We start from the raw sequence: 12,883 nt of genomic DNA, 5'->3' as shown, positions 1-12,883 counted from the left end.
ATAGAATGTTGTTGTTCAATTAGTTGTCCCAAACAAACTGGTGGTCGAAGTTTTTGTAACATCGTGTTTTACGTGTTTCGTACGATAGGTTTCAAAACATGTAAAACACGATGTTACAAAAACTTCGACCACCAGCTTGTTTGGGACAACTAATTGGGCAACAAAAATGCATTTTACATGCTTCGTACGATATGTTACGAAACATGTAAAACACGATGTTACAAAAACTTCGACCACCAGTTTGTTTGGGACAACTAATTGGACAACAACATTATATTTTACAACTGTATGGCACAAAAACTTCGACCACCAGTTTGTTTGGGACAACTAATTAAACAACAACATTGTATTTTACATGTTTTGTACGTTATTTTTCGAAGCATGTAAAATAGAATGCTGCTGTCCAACTAGTTGTTCCAAACAAACTGGTGGTCGAAGTTTTTGTGACATCGTATTTTACATGTTTCGTACTATAGGTTTCAAAATATGTAAAATACACTGTTACAAAAACTTTGACCACCAGTTTGTTTGGCAAAATTAAATTAAGATGATGAAAATCGTATTTAATATTTCCTTCTCTATCTGAATTCCTTGCACAATTGTGTTCGTTTTTGGAGAAAGATGCCTTCTTTCTTCTAGCACATTACCTTTTGAATCACAGAGTTCTAAACTTATTCACTTTCAGACCCTTGAGGAGTTAATGTCAAAGCAGCTCGTTCTTCTTCATCGTCCTCCATTGGTGAATTGCTTCGTCTTCTTCTATCCCAGAACAAAATGCATAGCACCACGACAATAACAAAAGCTATAAAACACACGAAGAGGCTAATCTGAAAACAATAATTAAGGATTTTCTTCTAGAAACTTAATGAAATCCGAACTGCTAAAAAAACGTTGAAAATGTTGGGAAAATTGTAAGTGCTGTTGCTTCTGTTTTCGATATTCACCTTTATGTTATATTTTGTTACGCTACTCAAAAACTATATAACTTAGAAACTTGAAATTGTGAGGGTACAGTTTGTCTAAAATAAGAACTTCCTTAGCCATTCGTCTGAACTCGTGGCGGTGACTATGGTAAGGAGGAATAACTATTTCAAATAGGTGTGTGGGGTCATTGTTTAGAACAGGTTTTGGCTCGGGTGAGCGAGAAAAAGATAATCTTTTTCTCCGGTGTACTGTGTTAGCCCTAGAGTGAAGAGAAGCTACCTGAAATGCGCTTTCTTGTTTCCATAGCAGCAGACGGCCTCAGACTTTGCGGTGGGGGAAGTTCTTACCGTGGACAAACTAGACAGAGAAAAGTGCACAGGAAGTACGAGGAAATAAAAAAAAACTGATATTTGATAATTAATTCAAAAATTACTAACTGTTAAACTTGAGATTAAAAAAAAGTATCATACGGGTACAATAGTAACCTTTCACTCGCTGGAACATTTCTTTTTTTCTGAATACCAGATTTAAACTCTATTTTTGCTGCACTAATTTATAAAGATTTTAAATTTTATTATTTAAATTTTTATTAAAAAGAAATTTCGAGTTAGTTATTCGTGAAAGTATAATTAGCAAAAGCAGCAACAACTTGATGAACAATACAACTAGCAAACGATAATAAATAACGAAAAAGAGAATGAGATATGGTGGTTGCCATTTTGGGGAAAAGAAAATCGAGATACATATATATTTCTCAATTTTTTTCAGGGAGAAAAAAAAGAACAAACAAACAGAAAAATAAAAGAAAATACACCTTCCAATTTATTACGACTCTACTGCAAATAGGTTCGCGAGTATAATAAATCGAAAGAACCAAAAATCGCGATTCATTATTTTATGATATGCGATTTTTTCCCCTCTTTGGAACATAACATGATTTTTCCTCGAACGTAGTAATTTATAACCCCTCTATCCCCCCATTCTTTCCTTTTACAGACGACATTAATAAAACTTAAAGTATTATAACATTAGGAGGGGGTATTTGCCGAGAAAAGCTAAGGGGTGGGTACAGGGTGGAGAAAACGAATCTGTAGAAGGCAGTTTCAAACGATTTTTTTTCCGTCCTTTCTTTTAAAATTAGTTTTGATAAATGGCGCGGCGGAAACTGTCGAATGTATAGAGAGATTTCTTTAATAAAAGTCGGGGTAATATAATGTTGGACAGAGATTGAACTTAAAGGATTCTCATATTTGTGTCATCAGTTTCAAAATCCCGATCCTTAATCTTATACAAAATTTTCTTTTGTTTACTTACACTGGACTTGCTGTTACTTTGAGAAAAAGAATTAATTTTAGGATAATAAAAGTTTTATGCATGAATTATGAATAAATATTATAAAATTGGGTGATTACAAAAGTTCATGCACGATTTTATTTTTAAAAAATAATACGTGCAACACATTTTCATAAAGAAACGTATGAATGAAACGTATGAGATAAATTACGTTCAAGCATATTCCTACGTTTTGCAAATATTGTAAATATTGTAAAAATAACGTTTTTTTATTCAGCGTCATCATTTTAACTCTCTAAGTTTCAGCAGAGCCTGATGAACGAAATTGGTTGAGTATTATCATGATGTTTGATTGACAAAATTTGAGCATTTAGTTGTTTGTTTTTTTCTCAACGTCTTGCAAAATAAGATTCTCGTAGTATTCTCGTGACAGCTTTGATCATTGTTTGGCCATTTTTCAAAATTTTTCATTTTAACTACCTGAGCTTTTGCGGTATTTGTTGTGCGAAATTTAATAAAACGGGGAAACATTCCTTTTTAAATGACTATATTTGCTTATTTCTTTCAGTATTTCCAAGACTGTATTGATTATTGTTTGGCTATTTTTTAAAATATCACATTTTAACTTAAGTTAATTAGTTGCTTGTTGAATGAAATTCGATTGAGCATTCTCAGGCTGAAAAATTTCTATTCAACTGATAAAATTTTAACATTTTTGTAGTAGAATGATTTTATCGCAGAACTCACACATTTATGATTATTGTTTGCTTGTTTTTCAAAACTTTTCCTTTTAACTTACTAAATTTTTGCAACATCCGGTGGGCAAAATTTGTCACATGGCAACAAAAAAAAAAATTTTCCAGTTAAGAAAAATCGAATGTTTTGCTTTGTTTCAATTAGTTACATAATGGGTTTCTCAGAGTATTCTTTCAACAGTTTGGTCACATGGGACAGCTTTAAACAAAAGATTCTTTAGCAATGCCATCAGAAATATTATAATGTTTTCATTGGATACGAATTCAGATTGCGCGAAATTTTTATACCGACCAAATAGTTTAACCCTTTGAGATCGTATGTCTACTCTCAGCCACCAACAATTTTTCACCGTTCCAGTCATAGTCTGCTCTCAGCCACCACAGCAAAGAACTATACTGATTTTATATTATATTAAGTCGACACAGTTCGGAGATATGTAGAATTCGAAATAATATTTTATAAATTGTGTTTAAGTAAATTAATTCCGACCAGCATGACACCCATGTATAAACTTAACGCGACCGCAAGGGGTTCAATTAGTTATTTTTCATAGGAAATTGCAAAATTATTAAATTGAATTTATCCAAAACAAAAATATAGTTTAAATTTTTTGCAAACTCTAATAAGTTATTAAATCTAATATTTTTTCCTTACAAAGTGTAATATTGTCTCGTATTATAAATAGACACAATGTGAACTTTAACCAGATAAATTCAGCAAATTTTCACGATATTATTAAGACTGAAAGCTCACAATTATTGCTTGCTGTGCTTACTCCTTACGACCAGTGACGGCCAAATTAATCAATCATAAATTCATATTTCAAATTTCTTGTTCAGAATTTAATAATCCAGTTATATTCAAATCCCATTTATAATTGAACAAATCCCCATTTATAAATAAACAAATTATTCATAAATATCCATTTTTTACCCATTTATAAATAAACAAATAAAACAGCACTTTTAGCTCAAGATCGTTAAGACACATTCAATTTTTTGACAATAATAGTATTCCGTAAAATATTAAATTTTTTTGCTTCATAATTCATGTTTCGAGGGTCTAAAACACAAAAACTTTACCGAAATTGTACCTAACCTTTACCGAAACTATGCCTAACTAGCTATACTTCATACCAAAATATTTTCCTCTCTTGACACATCAGTTCATCTTCAGGCCCTTGAATCAGGGTTAGCTCATATCACGAAGTTTCTCTAGTAAATGATCTCAGTTCGTTTCCGGCCCTACATTGCTCATGAAAATGTATTCTGCCGTCTTTTGCCTCTTTCCACCAGCTTTTCAATAACAGCAGTTTATCCTGCTCCCCCTTATTTACTTTAACTTCAATGCTTTCCGATGGCAACTATTATTTCTTCGTTATAACATTTTCTTAGTTTTCTTTATTTTAACGCCACAATAACAGAAAACAGCGTGTTTTGGATGATCAAAAAATATGTCGTCATTTTAACCATTTCTATTACGAAGCAAAAAGGAGTTATTATTTTAAGTACTTATTTTACTTCAGTTTCTTAGGCTTATTTATTTCATAAGCAGTTATAACTTTTTTAAAGAGCATATTACAATTCGTAAGTGCAACAATCTATTTCATTAATTTGTAAAAATTTTATGCTTGTGAATGTGAACGTTCATTTAAGTTCTTCAATCTTAAAAAAAATTATGTAAAGCTTTTCAATAAAATTTACGATAGATGTTTATAATCTCAACAGGGATTTCTTTATGGCCAAAAATAACCTCAGTTTTCAAGGACAAATGCACAGTGCTCAAAATAAATAAATAAATAAATAAAAAAGGACTCAATCTAAATGGTTTGAGGGGGTAACCTCAAATATGTTAATTAATTAGTGCATACGATGTTTTGAATTGCGAAATCAGACACAAAAACATATTTTCTAAGAATAATCATGCCTGTTTTTTTCGACGGATTTAGACTTCTGACCCCCAAAATGTAGAGGGTAGCCTCAATCTGGGAAATATGGTCCCCATAGTTTGATCAGGAAAGAGATCCAAAATTTAAACCTTTTAATTTTAATTTTACTTCTTATCTCATATCTCAAGAAACTTTTAAATGAATTGAAAAATTTTTGCACAAAATTACAAAATTCGTTTACCCTAAGATAATTCTATGCAAAAATAACTTTTTGTAAATATTTATTGCTTTTTTAATATTTTATAAATATTTATTGTTAAAATCTTTGAATTGTAAGGTATGCAAGTTTTTAAATTATTATAAAAACTAATTTAACATGAGAGAAAAAAAAATTGGACGAAATTGGTCGAATAGTTATTGAGAAATCGAATTTTAAAAAAGTCATTTTTTTTGGTGCCCTGTATCATAAAATGCTCTAACTTAGAATGGATGAAACAATTGATAAAAAAGGATACAATGATAATTTTCACGACTTTTTCTAACTTGAAAATGCTCTAACTTGATATGGATAAAACAATTGATAAAATAAGGATAAAATGAGAAATTTCACGACTTCTCTAACTTGAAAATGCTCTAACTTAATATGGATAAAACAATTGATAAGGAAAAGGATACAATGATAATTTTCACGACTTTCTCTTGATCCCTGGTTTGATAAGTTATATTTCGAGCCTGCTCATCGCTCATTTTTCCCAACCATACTGTACACATATGATAGACCTGGACGTCCATGTTGAAACTCTTATGATCAAAAGGAGCACTGTCCCAGCCAGTAAAGCACTTGCACCACCGCCCATATGGATCACGTTTACCATTGTGGCATTGAACATTCTAAAAAAGCATTGAATGTTCTATTATACAATTATTTTAAATGAGATCTAGATCATAATCAAGTGTCGGATATTTTCAAAATGATCACCAACTTGAAATATTTAAATTGAATAAACTTAGCAGTTACCTAACAATCAAAATAGCAGTAACGTTTAAATTAAATAAACGTAACAGTTAAGCAAACAGTTTAAATTAAACAAAGGTGAAGATATAGAAGAGGGTGATTTGCAGTATTTTAATTAGAAAAAAATGCAATTTTGTACTTAACAGGCTTAAAAATTGGTTAAACATTTTGAATACAAAATATTTACTAAAGCGTTTTAAAAAGCTAATGAAGGAAACATTTCTAACTTTTAAAAATTTTTTAGAAAAATAATGTTTTTATTTTTTGATGTCACCAGCACTAAAAATAATATTTGGAAAGAACAGCTTTCAATTTATATTATAAGAAAATAATAGTACTTACAATTATTACCTTCGAAATATTTGCTGTTTTTTTTAATTCATACAATAACTAAAAATTAATTCATATTTTTCACTCTTATAGTTTTTTTTAATTAATATATAAAAGTATAAAAAATACTTCTTAAAATAAAGATATATATCTAAAATATAAATACGTGTTCCGAATTTCTAAAAGTTGTCTTTCGCATTTTTTGAGATAGCATTTTTTACATTGTTTTAAACTAGAAAAAAGAAACATATATAATATTAACTATAAAAATAGAGCACGTATAAATATTTCACTGTAACTTAAAGTTCAAAATGGGAAAACGAAACGAAGAATTATCTAGTGCTCTAATAACATTCAAAAAAAATTTTGAGTGCTCCTCACACTACTGATATATTTTGATTTTGGCTATCTTGATACAATATTAGAAAGCACTCCTCTTTGCGGATATAATCGTGTGAGAGGATGTAGAGATTATTCCCAGATTTGGGTTATAATTTTCTTCTCTCTTTTCCTTATTCTGTAACTTTTTAATATATATATATATATATATCTCGAAAGAATAATACTTACAATTGGATAACTGTGAGCTCGGGAAATACTTCGTACACTCGGTTTTCCAGATTTAAATTCTAGGAAATCGTCTTTCGTCATAATATCAACAAGAGCTTTACAATCATTCGTCTCTAAGATGTATGCCTATAGCAGAAATGTTCAGTTTCAATAAAAAAAAAATTGTGTGTGTAATTTAGAATAAAGACTTAAAAGCAATATAAAGTTGCATAAAACATAGCAGACTTATGCTACTTTTACATCTCATATAGTTTCAGTGCATTCTCAGAACTTTTTACAGTTTTAATGCTTTCTCACAAATCAGAATTATTTTTGTCTTTTAACCATCCATCGTAGTTTTAATGCCCTCTAACTATTCCTAATTATTTTAATGCCTTCTCAAAGTTTATTCTAGTTTTAATACCTTCTATATACTATTTCAGTTTTAATGCCTTCTCACAGAATATTGTAGTTTTACTCCATTTTTACAATCCATTATAGCTTAAATGTTTTTTACAATACAATACAAGAAATTTTGAAGAAGAATTCTTAAGAAAGAGAGTTTTTCAGACATCCTGAAGTTTTTACCATTCAGAAATTTTGATAAACTGAGAGCAAAATAAAAAAACAGATCACCCCAATAACTTTTGATACAATGATTGGATATATATACATATACATTATATATATGGTTTTTTACATTGTATATATACGCATACAAATAGCGGCCTTTGCATTGCAATGCATGCGCTAAGTAAGAATTTGTGCTTACCTTTATCTAATAAGAAAGAGAAATAGAGTCCGTAAAATAAGAAATAAAAAGCGAAACGGAAACAGTAATAACTTATTATCTAATATTCGTGGACGTAACCCATATCAAATACGTGTCACTTTAAAATGTTAAGGTTATTAGCTATTTTTAAAATGGCCTGAACACTACACGGAACAAAAATTTTATATACTATATACTATTTACCAATTTATATAATATATATATATATATTATATAAATAGGCATATGGTATATAGTACATAAAATTTATGCATATATTATTATAGTATATAAAAAATTCATATATGCATATTTACATACTAAATATATTTAAGTACTAGATATATTTACATACTAGATATATTTATATACTAGATATATTTACATACTAGATATATTTATATACTATGTCCTCTCATAATCTAATAAATTAGTTTAATATAGAGTTTTATAGCAAACGATAATCTATTCTGCACTAAATTCTAGTTAAGGGGATCAAGCGGTGATATAAACTAAAACTGACACAAGGAAAATTGAGAAAAAGAGGAATGGTCGCTTGAGCTTCTAAGAATCGTATAACTGGTGGTTAAGGCAAATTCCTTGCAAGGAGTTAGAGTGTGAACTAAAATATAATTATTTTTACCCTATTCTTAATAGTTTTTGCTTAATTTTAGGACAAAGAAATAAAATAATTTTAATCATAAAGGAGGTTAATTCAAGAGAGAAAAGATAATTACCGGAGACTTGGTATGTTTCTAATTTAAAGTTAATATACAGTTAAGAACATGAAAGTCAAAGGTAAAAGATATTTATTTAATTGGAAAGTTTTTGGAGAATGTAGTCTGAATTTTTCTGATCACGCACCTAATTTTTATATTTCCGGACATTTATCATAAACGAGAAAAATGCATGAAACATTTTTCTAAACAATTATAGACATACATTAGGGAAAAGGGTATTTAAATCACATAAATTGCCTTCGTTTACATTTCTGACTATTGCAGTTTGAATTCAGTGTTGAGATATAAGTTTTTCTTGAAAGAAATTATTTACTGTGTCTTCTTAACACTTATTTAACTTCAAAATTAATTTAATTTACTTCTTCCATTTTGCACTATGCCATTTTAGCTTATGAAATAAAAAAATTCATGATTTTTTTCGAAAAAACTGTTTTTAATGTTATTCTTTTTTCCTAATTTGAAGGAATTCAAATTAACAAAAAGGAGGGAACTGCTGTTCTTAGAACTGGTAAAAGGACAGCTAAATAACATCAGTTTCAACCCACTCCTACATACCAAATGGAAATGCATCCGGGTTTACCTCTCTCGACCATACTTCTTTTTCCATTTATTTTCCTTTCCGTTTTCTATTGGCAACTGTGCCTTTTCTTATTTCTAACTAGTCCTGTAGTGTTTTGAAAATGAGCGGCGTATTCGAGCGCTCAAAGCATAAAGACATTTTTCCACCTTAGTTATGAAAAAGAAGAAGTTTCTCATTGATAAATATATCTATCCGCTTCTGATTTTTGGAATTATTCATTTAATACTTTAACATTCTTTGAAAAAATTTTACTGAGTAAGAAAAAAATTTCTAATTTATTTGTTTTTATTCCTACATATTTCATCAGTATGCTAATTTAATAAAATTTCAATACAAGTATAAATTTTAAACTTATTGCGTTAACGCACAAATAATAATCGGAGTAAATCTTCGTTATTTAAAAAATGGCGTGTTCTGAAATCTGCCTCTTACGAAATCGCAATTTCCAAATTTAAGGAATTTGCACAAACAGTTAACAATATATGTGGGTTCTCGTGTGTGTCTTGTGTTGTAAATGAAATCTCACATTTGTTATTCATAAAAGTTCCTTTTATACCCTTGTACATGCTTTTACATTTTATGTTTTGCATTTTAGCCGAATAAATTTTAAAACTTTCTAATTTTTTTAATTTTATTTTAGCTGCAAAACACACTCTACATTTAAAAAATCTAATTAAGGAAGAAAAAAAATTCTTTTTAGCAATAAAACATTTAGATTTAAAGTTTTAAAAACATTAGAAGACATAGAAAAAATATCAAAATATTTAGAAAGGCTGTTAAAATGCTGTAAAACCGTTATAAAAAAATATGTTTTGCGTAATTATGTTAACGAAGTGTGCTAAAAAGCTATTTTTCATTCTATAAGTGACTCTTTTCAATGTTTCGCATTAGAGAAATCACATTAGAGAAATTAGGGTTTCACATTAGAGAAAACATTGAAGAAATCAATCATATTATTTAAAATTTTATAAACAAATCCTTACGACATTCTAATGACGGAACATTAAAAAATATTATGCAATGTAACAATAAAACATTGCATGTTTTCATTTGTCTCATAATATAGAAAATTGTTTTGAATTGTTTGGATACAATGCTTTTTCCTTATTATTGTAGTGACACCAGATAATACTGCCATATTCTGAGGTAGAACGGATAAAAGTCATCCTAATCTTAAATACCAGTTTGGTTGACTAATTCACATTTCTTCTGTGTAAAGAATTTTTGTGTATTTTAACATCAAAAATGGTGGCAACTATTTAACACCAAAATGGTGCTCCACTAAGTGTTTAGTACATCAAAAATGTTCTATTAAACTACTTGGTGAAAAATAACCGTTACCATTTTTTGCATTCAGTTGCACTGAAATTTATAAATATTGTAAAATAAGATGCACATAAGAGTCAGTAAATGTATTATTACGATACAATATAAAGCAAAAATCATTAATTTCGAATGATATACATTAATTTTCAAAATAAAATAATTTGTTAATTATATGAGCAGCACAGAGATAACATAAAGACGAGCTCAAACAAGGCTTAACGGGACGGAAACTAATAGGAATTATACAAGTTAAATTTCTTTCGCCAAGGAAAATAGAAAAAGGCCGAAGTTTAAGTGTTTGCACTTGAAGCAAGGCAATAATTTTTAATTGTATATACCATCTTGCTATAAATAATTATCTGCGCTTTAGAACGAATAATTAACTAAAATATTTTAAAAGTTATTGAAAAATTTTAAAAATCGCCAATCTGGCGACATTTTCCCACCTAGATGAAAATTATCAAAATTACTGCCTTATTCTCATTTTTTTGCAAATTTTCATGAGCCTAGACAATGCAGCATTGGTGTAAATTTTTATTTATTAAGAAATTAGACCACAAACGCTTTTCATTTTTTAAGAATTGTGACTTTTCTCGATATTGACGTTTTTTGCCAATTTCAAAATAAACAGAGAGAATGCTGGCTAAAGATAGGCTAAACTTGACCTAACAGTTACGAGTAACTGTTGAAAGCTCACATCAGTTTTCGAAAAACAGCCTTTATTTATTTCACAGATATTTAAAAATAAAATATAATTGTCTATATTTCACAAAAAAAAATATACATCGACGGGAATAGCCTGACTGGTATGGCGTTGGGCCCATGTCCAAGAGGTCGTGAGTTCGATCCCACCGACCGAAAACTACCTGTGTAGTAAATGGTGACTGGCTCATGTGAAATCAGTCGGGGTCACAAAGTCCTCTAAGTTCCCATAACCAATAAATACCTCTGGGGCTACAGAATTGGAGATTGGTTGTTCTCCGATTGAGGTCAAAATTTCGATCTGTGGATGAATGGATGGATGGATGAATGTGTCTGGCTTTCAAAAAAGCGGGCTGTGATGTGTTTGTGTCTGAAGTCATATAGTTGGTAATAGAAGACGCCACTAAAAAAACTAGAGACGCACCCTCTGCCTTAAATTCGCTTGGTTTCACCAAGCAGGCTAGTTAGTATTAAGCAAATGGCATTAGAATAAGCAAATGGCTACTTTAACGACGATCAGCAAATCCTTTAATCAAATCACAACAAATCGCTAACAACAACGAAGTCTCGCAGATTAGTTCTCACGTACAAGCGTTAATTTCTAGCGATAAAAAAAAAGGGCCAACACATTGGTATTTTTGGATGAGAAAATAGTTCTCGTGTCATGTGAATGAGTGAGAATTTGGTTTAGGTTTAAATTACACTCTTTAAATCGTATATGAACCCTCGATTTGGAGTTAACCCTGAGTAAAGTATTCCTTCACAAAATTTTTGCCATTGTTCAACATCTAAAATGCATTCGGAAGGATATTACACCACAGTTTTTACAGTATAGAAATAGCACCTTTATCAGACAAATGAAATATTGCGTTTTTATTTTCAAAGAATACATAGCTTACACAATAGATCATAAAAGTACTATTTATAATAAGAATATAATATAAATCAGAATTTACTATTGAATTTTACAAAATCCAAACTCTTAAAATTTTCGGTGTTTATACAGTTTACATAAATATTTAACAGCATGTGTTAATCTTTTATTGCCTTAGCATTATCTCCAATTTCCTTTAATAAAAACTGCTTAACTATCATATGTTTCTATTATTTATAATTCCAACTGCCAGCCGTGTATATTTTTTCTTCAAATACCTGCCCGTTGAAATCATTTTTACCCCTACAAGTAACACTTTTAATTGCAAAATATACTCCCTTCTTTACAAATTATTTTTAAAATTATAACTTATGAAATATATAAGTAATTCAACTGCCATAAACAGAAGTTTCCTAAACCAGTAAAAACTAATAAAACATCGCAGTAAAGGGGGGTGGGGAGTGAGAAGGGCTTAAAAGAAAAGGGCGTCATTGCGAAAAGAAAAATAAAAAGGAAAGTGAACCCACGGAAGCGATACGTAGTGACCGGTGGGCAAGCAGAAGTGAAGGAAAAGAAAAAATCAATGCAGGGGCGCCAGGGTCGTAATGACGGGTCGCCGGCTCTGCAATGGCCCCTGGGGCTGCACGAAAATGGGGCATTAAGCTGCGCCGGACAGAGACGTTCTCAACCTTCTCCGCCACCCACTTTTATTTGCGCCCTAAGGGACCGTCTATAAATTGCAAATTATAATATTGTTCTGATTGCTTCTCTATGATACAACGCAAAATTTAATGTTTCAAGAAACAACAATGTAAAAAAAGGAAGGTTTAGTTTTTAACAATCAAGTATAAGTGAAAACTAACTAGTGTTTCATTGTTAGGTAACTATGTGTTTAACTATGTGTTCGATTTTAAATCTAAAAGTTGAATATGCTGTTTACATGTCTTTGTATTAATGCGTGCGAGCATTAGAATTATTTAGACGTCAATTGCATATTATCCGGGAAAAAACACATAATTAAAAGTAAATAAATTGCACTGTCGGTAAACATTTGGAGTAAACATTTGAAAGGTGGTATGGCTAAATCGTTTTCTTTCTGTTATGACTTTCATGTTAAACAAGCGATTATTCCTA

General features: G+C 30.0%; 1 protein-coding gene across 1 annotated transcript in view; it reads right to left on the bottom strand.

The window, feature by feature from the left end:
- Positions 1 to 539: 539 nt before the first annotated feature.
- Positions 540 to 12,883, bottom strand: part of LOC139426859 (uncharacterized) — a 29,824-nt gene continuing 17,480 nt past the window's right edge. Inside the window, exons 8-10 of the mRNA XM_087150478.1 lie at positions 6,777 to 6,902; positions 5,537 to 5,752; positions 540 to 827 (exon numbers count right to left, since the gene is read on the bottom strand). Coding sequence (XP_087006604.1) covers positions 672 to 827; positions 5,537 to 5,752; positions 6,777 to 6,902 — 498 coding nt within the window. The 3' untranslated portion in view covers positions 540 to 671. The remainder of the gene's footprint in view (positions 828 to 5,536; positions 5,753 to 6,776; positions 6,903 to 12,883) is intronic.

The sequence above is a fragment of the Parasteatoda tepidariorum genome, chromosome 9 (genome assembly GCF_982258835.1).
Source record: "Parasteatoda tepidariorum strain Cologne lab strain chromosome 9, Ptep-v5.0, whole genome shotgun sequence".
NCBI lineage: Eukaryota > Metazoa > Arthropoda > Arachnida > Araneae > Theridiidae > Parasteatoda > Parasteatoda tepidariorum.
This window is presented reverse-complemented; position numbering and strand designations above follow the sequence as displayed.